This window comes from Scleropages formosus, chromosome 4, assembly GCF_900964775.1.
Source record: "Scleropages formosus chromosome 4, fSclFor1.1, whole genome shotgun sequence".
Taxonomy (NCBI): domain Eukaryota; kingdom Metazoa; phylum Chordata; class Actinopteri; order Osteoglossiformes; family Osteoglossidae; genus Scleropages; species Scleropages formosus.
In genome coordinates, this window is record NC_041809.1 from 23,416,254 (window position 1) to 23,431,222 (window position 14,969).

General features: G+C 38.8%; 1 protein-coding gene across 1 annotated transcript in view; it reads right to left on the minus strand.

The window, feature by feature from the left end:
- Positions 1 to 10,728: 10,728 nt before the first annotated feature.
- The window catches only part of grik1a (glutamate receptor, ionotropic, kainate 1a), a 34,880-nt gene continuing 30,639 nt past the window's right edge, over positions 10,729 to 14,969 (minus strand). The window contains exons 16-17 of the mRNA XM_018755387.1: positions 14,494 to 14,744; positions 10,729 to 10,884 (exon numbers count right to left, since the gene is read on the minus strand). Of these exons, the coding sequence (XP_018610903.1) occupies positions 10,729 to 10,884; positions 14,494 to 14,744 (407 nt within the window). The remainder of the gene's footprint in view (positions 10,885 to 14,493; positions 14,745 to 14,969) is intronic.

The window sequence follows — 14,969 nt, forward strand, 5'->3', positions numbered from 1 at the left end:
GTGTGACTTTCTTTCTCAGCCATGACAAAAACACAGACACACACTGGCTGAAGCCGCTTGTCTCGAGCGGGGTTCGGGCGAACCAGAGTCTAACCCGGCAACACAGGGAACAAGGCTGGAGGGGGAGGGTACACACCCAGGACGGGACGCCAGTCCATCACAAAGCACCCCAAGTGGAACTTGAATGTCGGACCTGCCAGAGAGCAGGATCCGGACAAGTCTGCCGCGCCCCCCCCGTGACAAAAAGCTTTATTGTAATAGCTGTTTTGATATTTGAAAATACATGAAACACTGTGTTGTTGATAAGCAAAGGTCCTTTATAGGAAGCTTTGTGGGACTGATAGGTTTATGACAGACCGGTGTAAAACTTTACATTTAGGTTTCCAAATTAAGAGGAACTGCCACAATGCTGTATATTCCCAGCGTGATAAAAATGTAATGCACTAATGTAATGCATATGTAATAATGCAGCTATATATAATGGTACTAAAGCTAAGTAACACAGGATATAAGGCTGTGTTTTGGATTAATTTTGCTAATATTTATGTTTTTATCTGACTATGCTCACAACCAGAGCGTCTTCAAGGGTCTGCCATGTCTATAAGGCATTTTACACACTTAGTTGTAGAAAAGTGCTGAGCAAAAGCTCAAGAAAGTTACTCCAACAGGTCCAGAGCTCAAACCATAAACACCATGTTAGATTACTGTTACTCCACCCCGGGGAACTGTGGCCACCTTTACCGGAGTCTTATTATCTGAATTTATTTAACCTACATTAATCAGATGTCCTCTTTGTACCAACAGGATCTGTTTTTTTTTTTTTTTTCTTTTTTATGGGAACTTTCCTGGAGACTCCAATAGTTTGTTGTCTAAAAAAATGTCAGCCTGAAAATCTTTGATCTCTTAGGCAGACAATGTGATTTGTTCAGGAGCTTTACATGTCTGCAGAAGTTTCCAGGCTTCTGTTATATAAAATAGCTTTGAAATACATACTGCCCTCTAGTGAAAGTGTTTGAAAGCACTAGAAAGAGTGACTGAGCAGGACAGGATCTTATTAGTCCCTGCAGGGAAATTCACTGTCCTCCAAAGCTACTTACAATTACTTGCCCCATTTATACAGTTGGGTCATTTTTACTGGAGCACTTCAGGGTACAGTACCAGTCCAAAGTTTGGACACACCTGTTTTAATTTGCTTTTCCTAATCAACATTTTGGTCTTGCTTGCAATTTATTTCTAAGACATATATAAATAATGAACTTGATGCCATCTATCTGATTTTAATAACTGCTTGTTCTGAGCAGAGTTACAGTGAACTGGAGCCTACATGAAGTTAATGTCTATGTATGAATTTACATTACATTTATTCATTTAGCTGACACTTTTCTCCAAAAGGACTTGCAATGTTAAGCTACTTGCAGTTATTTGCCCATTTACACAGCTGAGTTATTTTACTGGAGCAATTCAGGGTAAGTACCTTGTTCACAGGTACTTAAGCCAGAGGTAAGATTCCAACCTGCAATCTTTGGGTCCAAAAATCAGTAGCACTAACCACTACACTACCTGCTGTCCCAGTTTGGCAGTTTCTTGCCAAAACACACACACACACACACACACACACACACTTGTCCTGAGCAGGGTCGCGGCAGGCTGGAGCCTAGCCTGGTGGCGCAGGGCACAGGGTGGGGGACACACACACCCAAGAACAGGATGCCAGTCCGTCCCAAGGCATCCCAAGCGGGACTTGAAACCCAGACCCACCAGAGTGCCGGAGCAGGCCAAGCCCACTGCGCCACCACAGCCCCCCCTTTGCCAAAACAAAAATTTGAAATTAAAATATATGTATTTTTTGTTATGCCCCCCCAAGATGTCATTTTTATTTAGACCTTCAGTGAAATTTAAAGTTGGAAAATGTCAGCCGTCCTAAGCCTAACAGAGATGTTTTGGAATGAGGTGGAACAGAGAGTGAAGGAAAAGCAGCCAACAAGTGCTCAGCATAGTATGAACTTCCTCAAGACTGTTGGACGAGCATGCTGGAGACCACCGCATAACGTTGGCTAAGATAATGCCAAAAGTGTGAAAAGATCTCATCAAGGCAAATGGTAACTAGAGTCTCAAATGTAATATAAAATGTTTTTGGTCACTACATAATTTCATGTGTGTTTTTCCTTACTTTTCAAGTCTTCACTTTTATTCTAAAATGTATAAAATGATGAGAAACCCTTCTGTGAACAAGTGTATCCTAACTTTTGAGTAGTGCTGTAAAAACATTGTTTATAGGCACTCCAGAAGGACATGGGATTGAAACCTGCAAGTCCGAAGGTGGCAGCTTTAACCAATATGGTACCTGCCACCCAAGATAGTCTAGGGGTTAGAGGTTTTCTACTCTACTAATGCATTCTCTGATATGTACATGTTACAGATTTTGGACAGAAAATTAACATGTATCATGTCAGTCTTTTCTGTACTGTGAATTGCTTGGCTCAGCCTTAATTATAGAAGTTGTAACTTATTAAGAAATATTAGAAATGCAACTGCTTGACTGGGAAGTTTCAGATTTATCTGGTGTTTCCATTTTTTTTTAAGTTTAAGCAACACAGGCCAATGTGTCACAAATGTAATAAAACTTCAAGAATGAGTCTTCCATTTGAATGGTTTCTGAAGTATCAGCAATATATTTTTTTTACCTGAACACATGGACCAAATCTAAGAGATCTATTTGTAAAATTAATAAATCACTGTAGCCTATTCTCATCATGAGTGCTATTTATATGATATGGAAATGAGAGAATGTAGACAGTTAAAACGATTATCCATCTGCTCTCAAAATTTGTTCACATGCCTTAATTCTTCACACTGCATATTTTTACATGTCTCAGAGCACAGAATGAGGACTACAAATATGGAATATAAAATGATGGTGGTTCATTTACTAAACCTCTTTTCCCCTTTAATCTGTGACAGCATCTTGGAGCTTCTCCTGCAGAGGAGGCTGTTTCGCTTTCTCCTTTCCCATCCAAAATGCTCGACAATGCTGTCCTTCTTCTGAGCAACTCTCTGTATGAAGCGAAACATCTAACTCACTTTCCCCTGGAAATCAAAATGTTGTTTTTATATATTTTGCACTGCAATGTGTGTAAAAATGAACTTTGTGACTGAGCCGTTCCTTTGTACCATTGTAAAAGGGTGTGGTTTTCATGAACCTCTCTGAGATAGTTAAATTCTAGCTGTCTAATTCGAATGTGTCTTTTTCCGCTCAACCTCAGCTTCCAGTTGCTTCACTTAAAGACATTTCATTAAAGTTTCAATATCAGAAATTACATTAAAAAATATGTTCCAAAAACTCCAGGACTTCTTGACTGTCGTACAATAACTGGAGATGGCCACTCCTGCTTTATGTGCTTTTTATGCTAGACACATAAGGCAAAATGATATAGGGTATATGGTATACGGTATATGGTATAAAATGATGTAAGATGCCGATGTGTTTATTGACACCTTATCTTGATATTTCTCTAAGCGATAAACCCATTATATTACACAAGTCTGAAGGTGTTTCGTGTGGTTTCTGAGACAGGTAATGTTGGTTCCCTTTTTACAGCGCATGATATGCTCTGATAAATTTGTATCCTGCATGTTTCCATTTGAGATTGTACTGAGTGGACAAAAAAAAAAACCCTTTGCCTTTGGTACAGTTGGTTGTCCTTGAATGACACCAGAGTTGCATACTGTGTAGAATGGGAATGAAACAATGATATAGCGAATGAAATATTTTACCATTTCACAGTTTCAAATCACGTAACACACAACACCTGACGGACAAATGTACACTATGTATTTATCTAGCAAATAAGCCAAGCGGCCTGGAAACTATGAATCCACTTATTTGTTATTGCAGGCCACAGTATAGTTTTTCCATATTTTTTTGAATATTTACTGTATATACAGTATTTTCTGGGCTATAATCATAACCACAGACATTTCTTATTTTCAGCTTATTAACAAGGAAAAGGCATTGGAGGTAATGCCTCCTGGAGAAGGTTCACACAAATGGACAGATATTTATCACTAGGCACTGAAGTTGCCACACTCACCATTATAACTTCACATCTTGCCTTAGATAATCTCTATTAGTGAGAGTCAAGATAAAGAGTCCCATTTACCCAGATAAGGTAAGAACTCAGGACAGTGTTATCGATCATATACCTGGAGCATCATGTTTAAACAACAATTCACACTATTACTATAGTAATACAGGAATTAAAAAAAACCCACTAAAGTCACTAAATAACATGAGAAATATATTGCAATTAAACATTGTTTTTTTGAATAAATTCTATTTCATACAATAATTGAAGAGCAGTCTAAAGGGGTTAATGCAGAAAAAATTCCATATTCATATATTAAGTAAACAATTCTCAAAGCTCTACACTTGGGGGAAAAATAAATATTTACACAAAAAGATGACTAGCTACAATAAGGCAGCTGGAAATAATAATGATTCCATGTCCAGCTGAATAACTGGTGGGTTAAAATTTGAGCAGCTGACCTTCTGAGATAAATAAGATGGTAATAGGGAACAGAAGTGGTCAGAAAGGGCATGAGAGTGGTAGACTGTGCCATGAATGACTTCTATTTTCTCATATGAAACTCAAGAGGGGAAATCCAACTGCATAACCAGAATACACAGTTTATAATTATATATTATACAGTATGTAATATACGCCCTTATGAGCTATATAATATATCCCTATACTCCCTTAAATCCCTTATGAGCATGCTGGACTCGATTAGCTTATGAAGAAGGTCAGTTTTTTCAAACTCTCTAAACTGGTTCTAAAGCAGGAGCATTATTAACATTTTTGTGTCAGCCAAAATCCTCTTATCTGGATTTTGACAGTTTATATCATAATCCTCCTTCCACTTTTGGGTGTCACTGTCCTACATTGGGTCCCATTATTAAACACAGCTGGGCATTTCAATGTAAAGATTGGTGACTTCATCCTAACAGTGGGTGGTCATAAAAGTGTGGTGCTTTCAAATGCTGTACTGGATCATGGACCTTCTCTCATGGGAAATTGTTATGTGACATGAGCCTAGTGTATGTTTAACACACCTTCTTGTATTGCTGTTATGCAAGTACCAAAGTATTCTGTCGTCACTGGAGCATTCTTTAAGAAGAAAACCTCTTATTCTTTGAGAGACAAAGAGATGAAGAAATATATTTCATGTTATGCACTCCACAAAATTTCAGTGATTCTTAGATCTGATAAGTGGGAAGATCATAGAGGGTCTCTGGCTTCATCCTAGTGTTTACGAGACCAATTATAAATACAATGAGCCAAAGGTGGGGAAGTTATTCGTTCATTTAGATGATGCTTTTCTCCAAAGTGACTTTGCAGTAATAGATTTCCTTATTTTAAGCCACTTCCAAACATTTATACAGCTGGATAATTTTTACTCAAGCTATCCAGGGTAAAGTAAAGCTAGAGCGGGAATTCATAGGCATGTCCTTTGGTTGGAAGGTGATGACTGTAACCATTATGCTACCTCTACCCCAGGTTATGTAGTATTATCGTCTTGAAATGGAGGAGCTTTGGGCAAAAAATGTTTTCACAGCACTGGTTCTCACAGAATGGCTGTTCACTGAACCCATTTCAGACCCACCAACAGGAGATGTGGGATGATGGCATCCTTTGGCAGTCTCCAAACATAGTTACATGAATGCAGAATAAGAAATCAAATAGAGTTTAGAATTTTCAGTCATGTGATTTTTCCAACATTTTGGCTCCCCACTATATGTACTGTACAGCAATACTTCGTTTTGCATAACAAATACAACAGGAAACCCTAGCCGAGGAGAAGGCAGGCACAGAAAATTTCAATGAGTTTGTAGTTTTACAAAGGAAAAATCCAAGTTTCCCCTTAATGTGTATGACACAACTGGATGTGCAATGATGTACACTGCAAGACCTTTTGTTTTTATGAAATAAATACTCACTTAGTGCAGTTGGCATTTTATGAGGCCATTGAAACAAGCCTCAAATCACTGCGCAGACTGTTATCAGAATATCCCCCACAAAAAGTAGATGAAGTTTTCTGCAGGTCAGCAGTCACAATAGTTCTATCCTGGTGAAATGTAATTCCACGGAAAATGCCCTGATGGTGAAAAATATCATTCTCCATTGCAATCAGAACATGAATGGAAAATAGAATAGGTGATTTGGCAGTTTTCAGTATGCAATTAGAGGTATTGCAAATATATTTATAACAGTCTGATGCATAAAGGAAACATTTATGTTTCATAGATACTGAGTAAGTGATACTTTTCATCGTGAAAGAAATGATAGTGTGGGGGAGTAAGAATACAAGGTCACAGGCCCATAATCCATGACCTCGTTCAGTGAGGAATTAAAAAAATTCCCTGCATACAGTTTTCATTAAGATTGCAGAGCTGGGAGATTAAAGACCAGCAAACAGAATTACTGGGGTTCAGAACCAATCTCAGAATTAATCAAAAAAGCCAAAACCTTAAGCTGTAATTACAACACAAGATTACCAAAAAGCCTCCTTCAACGTTTACCCCATCTTTTTCTCCTATTCCCTATGCTGGCATCAGACTGAATTTATGTGAAAATGTTTTTGGTCCTGTGCTACGTGGTTTACAGATGGGTTCTAGGGTTACAGTCGGTAATGAATTTAAAAAGGTAATTTCGCAAGACATAACAGGAACTGTTTCTCCTTTTTCAGTCAAGACTGTGCATTTTATTCCTTTTATATTTATTTATCTTAGTAACACTTGCCCCTGGAGATATTAAGAATCTACATCGAAATCTACATCAAATCTGCTGTACATCAAAGGCTGACCTAACTTGACCTAAAAAGTGTTTTCTTTCACAGTTAGTAAGCAGGTCTTTCAGTTTTACAGTTATTTGAACATCTTATTGATCAAAAATTAAAGAGGTAAATAATGTGATGGTGCTCAAAAAACAATGTCTCTTTCACCCTTTCCTTTGGCACTCAGAATTTCTTATGTCTCATAGACTAGCTAGACTTGGCTTAATTTTACCCTAATACATCTTGTGGAGATTTAGTTAATAGGCCTTCCACATGTCTCTGTGTGGGCTGGGTAGATACCAGCCGCTGGAGATGTTGATGTCAGAAGTCCTGCTGCTCAGGTCATCTGACTCCCACCCTCCGGTTTCAGCACCCCTCATTTATACATTGTAGACAAAGGCAGGAAGCAGAAAGGGAAGGTCAAAAATGGGGCTCACATGCCTGAAACATCTGCCAGAACTGCGGGTAATCAGGCAAGTGGGAGAGGGTACCAGCGAAGTCTTCGTGCCACACCTGATGGTGATAGATCAACTGAGCTTCAGATTCAGCCTAAAACCAAGTTTAGAAAAAGAGAGGGGTTTGAGCTATGCCATCATCAGCCACAAAAGTAAAATCTTGACAATCTGTTGCAGCCCAGATACCTCATTCTGTTTTCTCTTGTCTTCCTTCAGAGGTGTTCGGCACACCTCAGCCATGAGTCATTCACAAGCCTAACAAACATTTCAGTCTCCTACAATTTGTCCCTCTCTGTGTCCTGTGATCTATAGGGTGCAGCGAATGAGGAGTTGGAGGGGGGACGTACAGGGTTGCAAGATGGTAGATGCAAAAAGGGACACATCTTCGATACAACAAATGACTGTGGTCCTGGTCATTAGAATGGCTTCAGCCTCCTGTTGTCCTGACTGCACAGGGCCAGTGGTCACTGTACAGCTAAAAGTTATAATGAAGGATTGCAGCCATTATGAACCACATAATGACATAGATAATACACTCGGGAAAGGCCAATATCCTATTGCCTGGATTACTGAATCTAAGCCATAATACCACGAATACACCGCAAGACTTGAATGGTCAGAAGTCAAGGCAGACTTTGACTGGCTATGTCTGTAGCAACTGACCAATGATGAGACCAAGCCTGGTCCGAGGCATTATTTGTAGGTGGAAAGAGACAAATATCATTGACCTCATAAAAGGGCTGGGGATTAAAACATCAATACTTCATCAATACAAAGAAATTTAATTTTTTGGGGTTTGTTGAGATCAAGTTAGAGTTATAAGTATATATCAAGAATAACTGTTTATCTGTGCACACTGGACATAATTCATGTGAACAGTTTATAACAAGTGATTTTGATTTACCAGGAAATGCCTTTCAGTGCTCTTGTTCTCTTTCTGTATTGTCAAGAACGCCAAAACAAAAGAGCCTGCTATGACCTTCTATTTGTGGTTGCAGTCAATGGGAAATCAAACACCAAACAAAGAGCAATCTGTCATGGAAGTGGCTGCCGCATACAGGTCGTGTTCCTCTACCGAACGAGCTTTAATGAAGCACTGGTGACCTTCTCTTAATTGGCCATATTAAATCAAACTGACTTTAATATGCACGTTTTTGAACAGTTCTTACTCTTGGGGCCAGGCATGTCATGCTGCATGTCATAGCTCAGCACCATTGATATGCACAGTGGAACAGAGGTGAATACTCAGTAAGGCTATTCTATTCTATTCAAACACGTTTTTTAATTAAATGCTCACAGGCTCTGTCTGGACTTATGAATGATTCTACATCCCTTCCAGAAAAACTTTCCCAGGATGTGAACTTTTCCCAAAGTCAACTGAGCTGTAAGACAGACACCTGACTCCTCTATTACACTTCTTGTTGTGTGGTGGCTGCAGCATTTTAATTTTTGCTGCCAAATTTGAAGTGTTCTGGATTTCACAGCAGGGTAAGCCTGTTACAGAAGAATGTATGGAGGCTCTGAGATCACAGAGCTGAAGAATCCATTTTGAATCCATTTCATTGCACCAAGGTTTTTGTGTGTACAGAAGAAATATTTTAATCATTGCCAGTTTTGAGATGTAATTGTGCCCACACACAGCAAAGATGTATTCATGCGGGTGGCATGGTGGCCCATTGAGTGGCACTGCTGCATCGCAGCATTTCGGTGGTGGAAGAGGAACACAGGTTTGATCCTTCCTCAGTCTGTGTGCACTTTGGCTGCTGTCCTCATGTTTCCTCCCACAGTCCAATGACATGTAATTCAGATGAATTTCTCATGCTAAACTGCCCTTAGTGTGTGAATGGGTGTACAACTACTCTGTAAAGGGCTGGCATCCTGTCCAGGGTGAACCCCCTTCAGCCTTATGCCCAATGCTTCTGGAATAGGCTCTGGTTCACCGTGGCCCTGCACGGGACAAGTGGTTATTAAAATTGGCTGGACAGATTATTAATTTCTTAGATTGCACTGTTTTAACACATACGTATGTTATAAACACACAATTTTCGTGAGGGAACTCTTGTGTATCTGTTGTATGACCTCTATGGCACAATGGCAGAAGCGTTGAGCTAGCATGGTGCCTCAACTGTTTTTTCGTTCAATTTTTTTCAACTGGGCAAAGCTCTGAAAGGATATTGTTTCCAACCTGAAATAATTCCCATTTCAAATATTTTGTTCAATTATGAATTTGAACCAATTACAACATGTGTCTGATTTTGGATACATGGATATCATGGATTTTGGAGCATACAGGATCCACAATTTACAATAAGGAACAGTTATGCCAAAGCAGGCTAACTATTGCTTAGTCTCTGAAAGGAACAACCAATATTGGAATGACAGTTATCTAGAGAATTCAAAGAACAGCAAGGATCGGTCTTCTCTTGACATTGTCATGGGTCATGTTGATTTGTTCAATGTGTGACCAAGTAGTTACCTGTAAAACAGGAGGACAGTAGATGGGACCAGCAAGTGCTCTTCTAGTTAATGCCATAAATTTGTAATGTCCAGGTTGCTGGTTCAAGCCTTAATTCAATCCACTGTTGTAGCACCTTGAGCAAGGTACTTAGCATGAATTGCTGAAAATACTTATTTTAAAGTATATTATTTATTTTATATTTGGGGTAAAAATACTAGTCAGGAAATAAATAATAATGAATGAGGTTTAGAGGAACACAATACACAACGCAGCTCATTTTCCACCTCAGGTACACCTCAACCCAAAAGTTACTCCTCTGAGGTTGCACAGGCATGTTGTGAGGTTCAGAAGAATTTTGCACATCTTAGAGATGTAAGTAGAACACCTACGGCCACTGCGCAGCCATCTGATAATCTGCATCCACCACGGCAAACATTTCTCTTTGGCTTCTTTGATGTTCTGAATAAAATAGAAAACTTCCTTCCATTTCAGCAGAGTGCGGAACCCAGTGCAGCAGTCGAAGATACGGAACAGTTGTCTGCATCACTGGTGTCACAATAAATTAAATTACAACACGTGTTAAATGTACATGCCTCATATGAAAGTACTTTAAAACTAGACCAAAAGACTTTAGATTTTAACATAAAAGCTTACAAAAGAAAAGTGGTGGAAAAAAGTTTGTAAACATATTTAATTTTCAAACAAGACAACAGCACAGGAAATGTCAGGATTCACACAAAATATACTGGACAGGGGGTCTCCAAATGTTCATATTTCGGCTACTCATTTGTTCATCACAAAAACATCTGCTCACGATGTCATTGCAAAGTTAAAACCACGTACACAAATGGCACATTCTGTATGCTCCAAGACAGTGTTGTAAACAAAAATCAAAAAGAAGAAAAATGTACAAGAAGATACCAGAAAGACAAATACCAAGTCCATAAAGAAAAATGCCACCTGCACCAGTGCTTCCACTGTCTATGCCATAGTATCTTTCCTCAGAATGCGTTTCGGATGGTAGAGCCAAACGCTCGACCTTCCTAGTCTTCCCTTGGTGCGCGACTTTCTCTTTATTGCGTTGTGACACCTAAGCGAGATGCCGATTTCTTCCATTACAGCACTAAAAGAAATACACTGTCAAAAAGAACACAGCAGCTTTAGTGAGTTTAGGTCCTAGAACATACAGCTTCAGTTTCTCTTGTGGCCTACAACGTCAGCAATAAAAACATCAACAGTAGCAAAACTAATGATGACTTGGGATAACTAAAGTTGATGCATGTTTGAAGGAAAAAACATGGTCGAAATGAAGTGTCTGGAATCATGCAGAAGGAGAATTGTAATTGATTTTTTTTGTAATTGTAATGTGTGAAAAAACATCTTTTGAGCCTAGATTTGTATAGAAGAAGAGACCAGCGCATACATACAGTATTCCTCTGTAAACGGTAGATGTAATGATTTATAATCCACACATGCCAAAGGCACTTTTCAGCACAGAAACAAGATGCTCTCTTTTATGATGATATATGCCTGAAAAGAAGATACTTCAGCCACTTTTCAATTTCAAATCATGGCTCCCTTTCAGCACTGAACTCAAGTGTTGTAAGAGACAAGAGAGGGGACAAGGGTTCTTTATTTTAGGTCCAGCGACAGCATGTCTACTGGACTAAAATGAACCTTAAAGGGTATTCTTCTACGAGTGTAAATTGAGTTTTTTGAGGATGTGGTAAGACATCCAGGGGGGCTGACTGGAACCTCATAACAACAGGATTGCAATTAAATTACGATTTTTGTTGCATCCGACAGTCGGCGAACAACTTGCTGGGAGCATTTTCATCTATTGTTTGGCTTTTGTTTTTAACTAATTAATTGTAGAACACATTAATTAAAACTGTCAAACAAGAAAGGCTTATCAAATGCTTGGGGATTTGAAATTAATTGACCACATTTCATTTATTTATTCATTTTTTTTTTGATTATTTAAAAATTTCTTAACCAACCAGGAGGAAAATTCCACATTCCTCCTGGGAGTCAGCTACCACCGGCTCATGGGGCTCTGCCCTTTGCGAGTTTCACAGGGACTGCCTTGCGTTTCAGAATCATCACATGCAGGTTGATACTCACCGTGACCCTGATGGCAGTGATGATCCACGTCCACAGGCAGACCTTGGGAGGCCTTCAAAGGGATGCTGACATGCCAATTCAGAATACTGCCACAACCAAGCCTCGATAAAAGCCTCGCTAGGATGACAGATGTTGTCCTTTCTTTTTTTGTACAAGTTAAACTACACATGGCACAAACTGATATTTTTTTTTTTGTAGTAACTTAGTTCAATGCATTTTTAAGTATAATTCTTGCCAATTTTATAGACAACTAAAATAACATTTTTTACTCTTCAATTTACACTTATCTGAAGAGCCCTTTAAGTAATGACATATCACTCTAAGATCACTAATTTTTTTTGGTACTACACAAATATTTTATTTCTACTGATTTCTCAAAGAAACTATTTTAAAGGACATTTGAAGTGACTTGTAATGTATATTATTTGACATTGTAGACAATTTTCAAGCATTATTTCTCCAGTCTCTTATCATTTAGGTTTCTAAGAATTATTGAGTATTACCACACTTTACAAAATGCAAAAATAACTTCAGTTTAGGATTATGGTTCAGGTATAACATCAAATCCAGTCGTAGTTTTAAAAAAATATTTTTTTTTGGTCACTATTTTGTAACCAACTGCCAGCATTAATCTACACACTCATTGAGTTTATCCCGAAAATTATGGTTTATGGTCAATATTGGCACTGTTTTGGGTTGTCTTTGCATTATATCTTTCACTGTTTCAGATAAAAGTTAGAAAGCTGGTACTACTGCTTTACTACTTGTTTACACTATAACATCATTACTTGTGCTTTCTACCCAAAAAATCTGGGGTTGACTGCCAGTCGCCAAGAAAGGGTTATGTTTTACAGATAAATTTGACATGTTATTGGCAGTAAAATTGTAAGGTCATTGAAAACATAGATGGTCTTTATTTTATTGCGCAGGATGACTGGAGTGGAAAAGGGAGAAGAGGTCTCTAAAGCATTATTATATGTTAACCATTGACATTGTAGGGCTGTCTTTACTAAATTCTAATTAGCATTTAGACTGAGAGGTTATTTTATACAAAACTATCAGCTTTCAAAATTGACAGGCAAGATTTTAAAAATACATGTTGAGTGTAATTATTTAATACAGTTTTCTATAGTTGGTTGACACCTTGAGATTTATTGCCATCATTTACTGTGAGGCAAAACAAATTATAAAAGAGGCATTTTGTACATGTGAACCTAACCACGCCCTTAAATTGGTCCCTGCAGACACATACTTAAAAGCAGATTTTTGTTTGATTCATTTAAATAATTCTCTGGCCTGAGTATTTAGATTTTAGGAGCTCATTAAAATTTTAGCAAAACCTGACTGGCATTTCAGGGAAACTAGTGGGAGAGAACAGTAAGGCAGGGTTCACAGCAAGGAGCTAAGCCTGGGATAAGGTTGGACAGGGTTGGGTGGAGCTTGGCTGCAGACACACCTTACGACTTTAACAACTACACTGTGTGAGCATTAGCATGGAGAACGGATGAGATCTTCTCGGAGGAGCTTCCCACACTCTAAATCCGATGACAGAGAAGATGTGTCCGAGCTGGATATGGAGGGGTGTCTTTGCAACGGTCGTGATTGCACTCCATAAAAGAAACAAAAGGCCTTGCATGCGGAAATGAACGACAGAAGAGGAAGTCATGACCATAAATAAACAATACTCACATGTAAGCAAATCATAAAGGCAAGCATGATGAACTCACAAAGCCAGCCCATAATCTTTGACAGGAGAAGATCACATGCATTTCAAACAGCATCAGCCACAAAAACAACATTATGTAAGTAGAAAAAATTAATCTCCATAAAGAATGTGACAGTGTCATGGTGGATTATGCCTTTCTGGCTTGGTTGTTCTTAGGTGTTTTGAATAAGCAATAAAAAGAGCACCAGCTATGGACAGGTGACACCACAGATCAAAATGCATGATTTCTATGGAACAGTACATTGCATCTTCTACATAAATTTTTCAGTCGGGGTGTACAACTAAGAAGTTACAATATTCTTTGGCTCATTTATTCTGATCAGGAAAATGTCTTCTTCATTGGACATCCATTGCTGGTCTAAATCATGGGTTTACAGATTACTAGAACATTTCATTGAAGCAAAATCCTTCCTGGAGACCTCTGCTTTTCCTGACCATGTGCATGCTGCCATGACAACATACAACATATATTGGTGTGCAAAAATTCCATTAAGGTGACCTATAAAATCTTCGGTTATGGCCAAGGACAATTTGTGTTCTGATTAGCAGCGACTAAATCACAGTCAAACTGTATACAAGACACAGATGATTACAACATTGCAACTTAGCAAGACTACAAATTTGTAACAGTACTTGTCTGTTAGAAACAATGTAGTTCTTCACACTCAAAAGGACAGCTGAATCTTGTTCATTATACAAAATCAAATAAATTTTTCCTAAAAATCATGTCATTTACATCAACAAATTCTTTTCACTCTTATACATTGTACAGATATTGGAATGTGTGTATCCTTAAATGCCCACCATTTCAAAAGGCCTGATGGGCACAACTTCGGTTGAGAGATTCCATTACAGATTCAGCATTTACTATGCCATGCGTACTGGCTCTCACTCACCTCCTCCATGTCCGTGTTTTTCCTGGATTTGTACACAAACTCCCCAATAGCCACAAACACAGAGAGAACCAAGCCAGCTGCCAGTACAATGAAGATGCCACCAATGTTCTCAACCCCCAAGGCACTGGCCTCCTTGTTGTCCTCCTCAGGGCAGCCGTTGCCACGCCACCACTTCTCTTTCATCATGTGCAGCTTGCCCTCCTCCTGTAGCTGCAAGATGGCGATAGTCACCTTGTCTCTGTAGGGTGAGCCTAAGGAGAGAAGTGCAGTAAAAGCACAGCTTAACCTAAGATCAACATTCAGGTGTAGGAGACTCCATTCTTTGAGGGTAACCACAGCTACTTTTTATTCTCATTCACTTCTGCTTAATTAAAGTCATAGTTCGGATAGTAAATCAGCTCTCCAATGCTGCAGGAGTAAATTAATTACTAATTAAAACCTGTAGACCATGCTGTCCTTGAGGGCCAGAGTTGTCT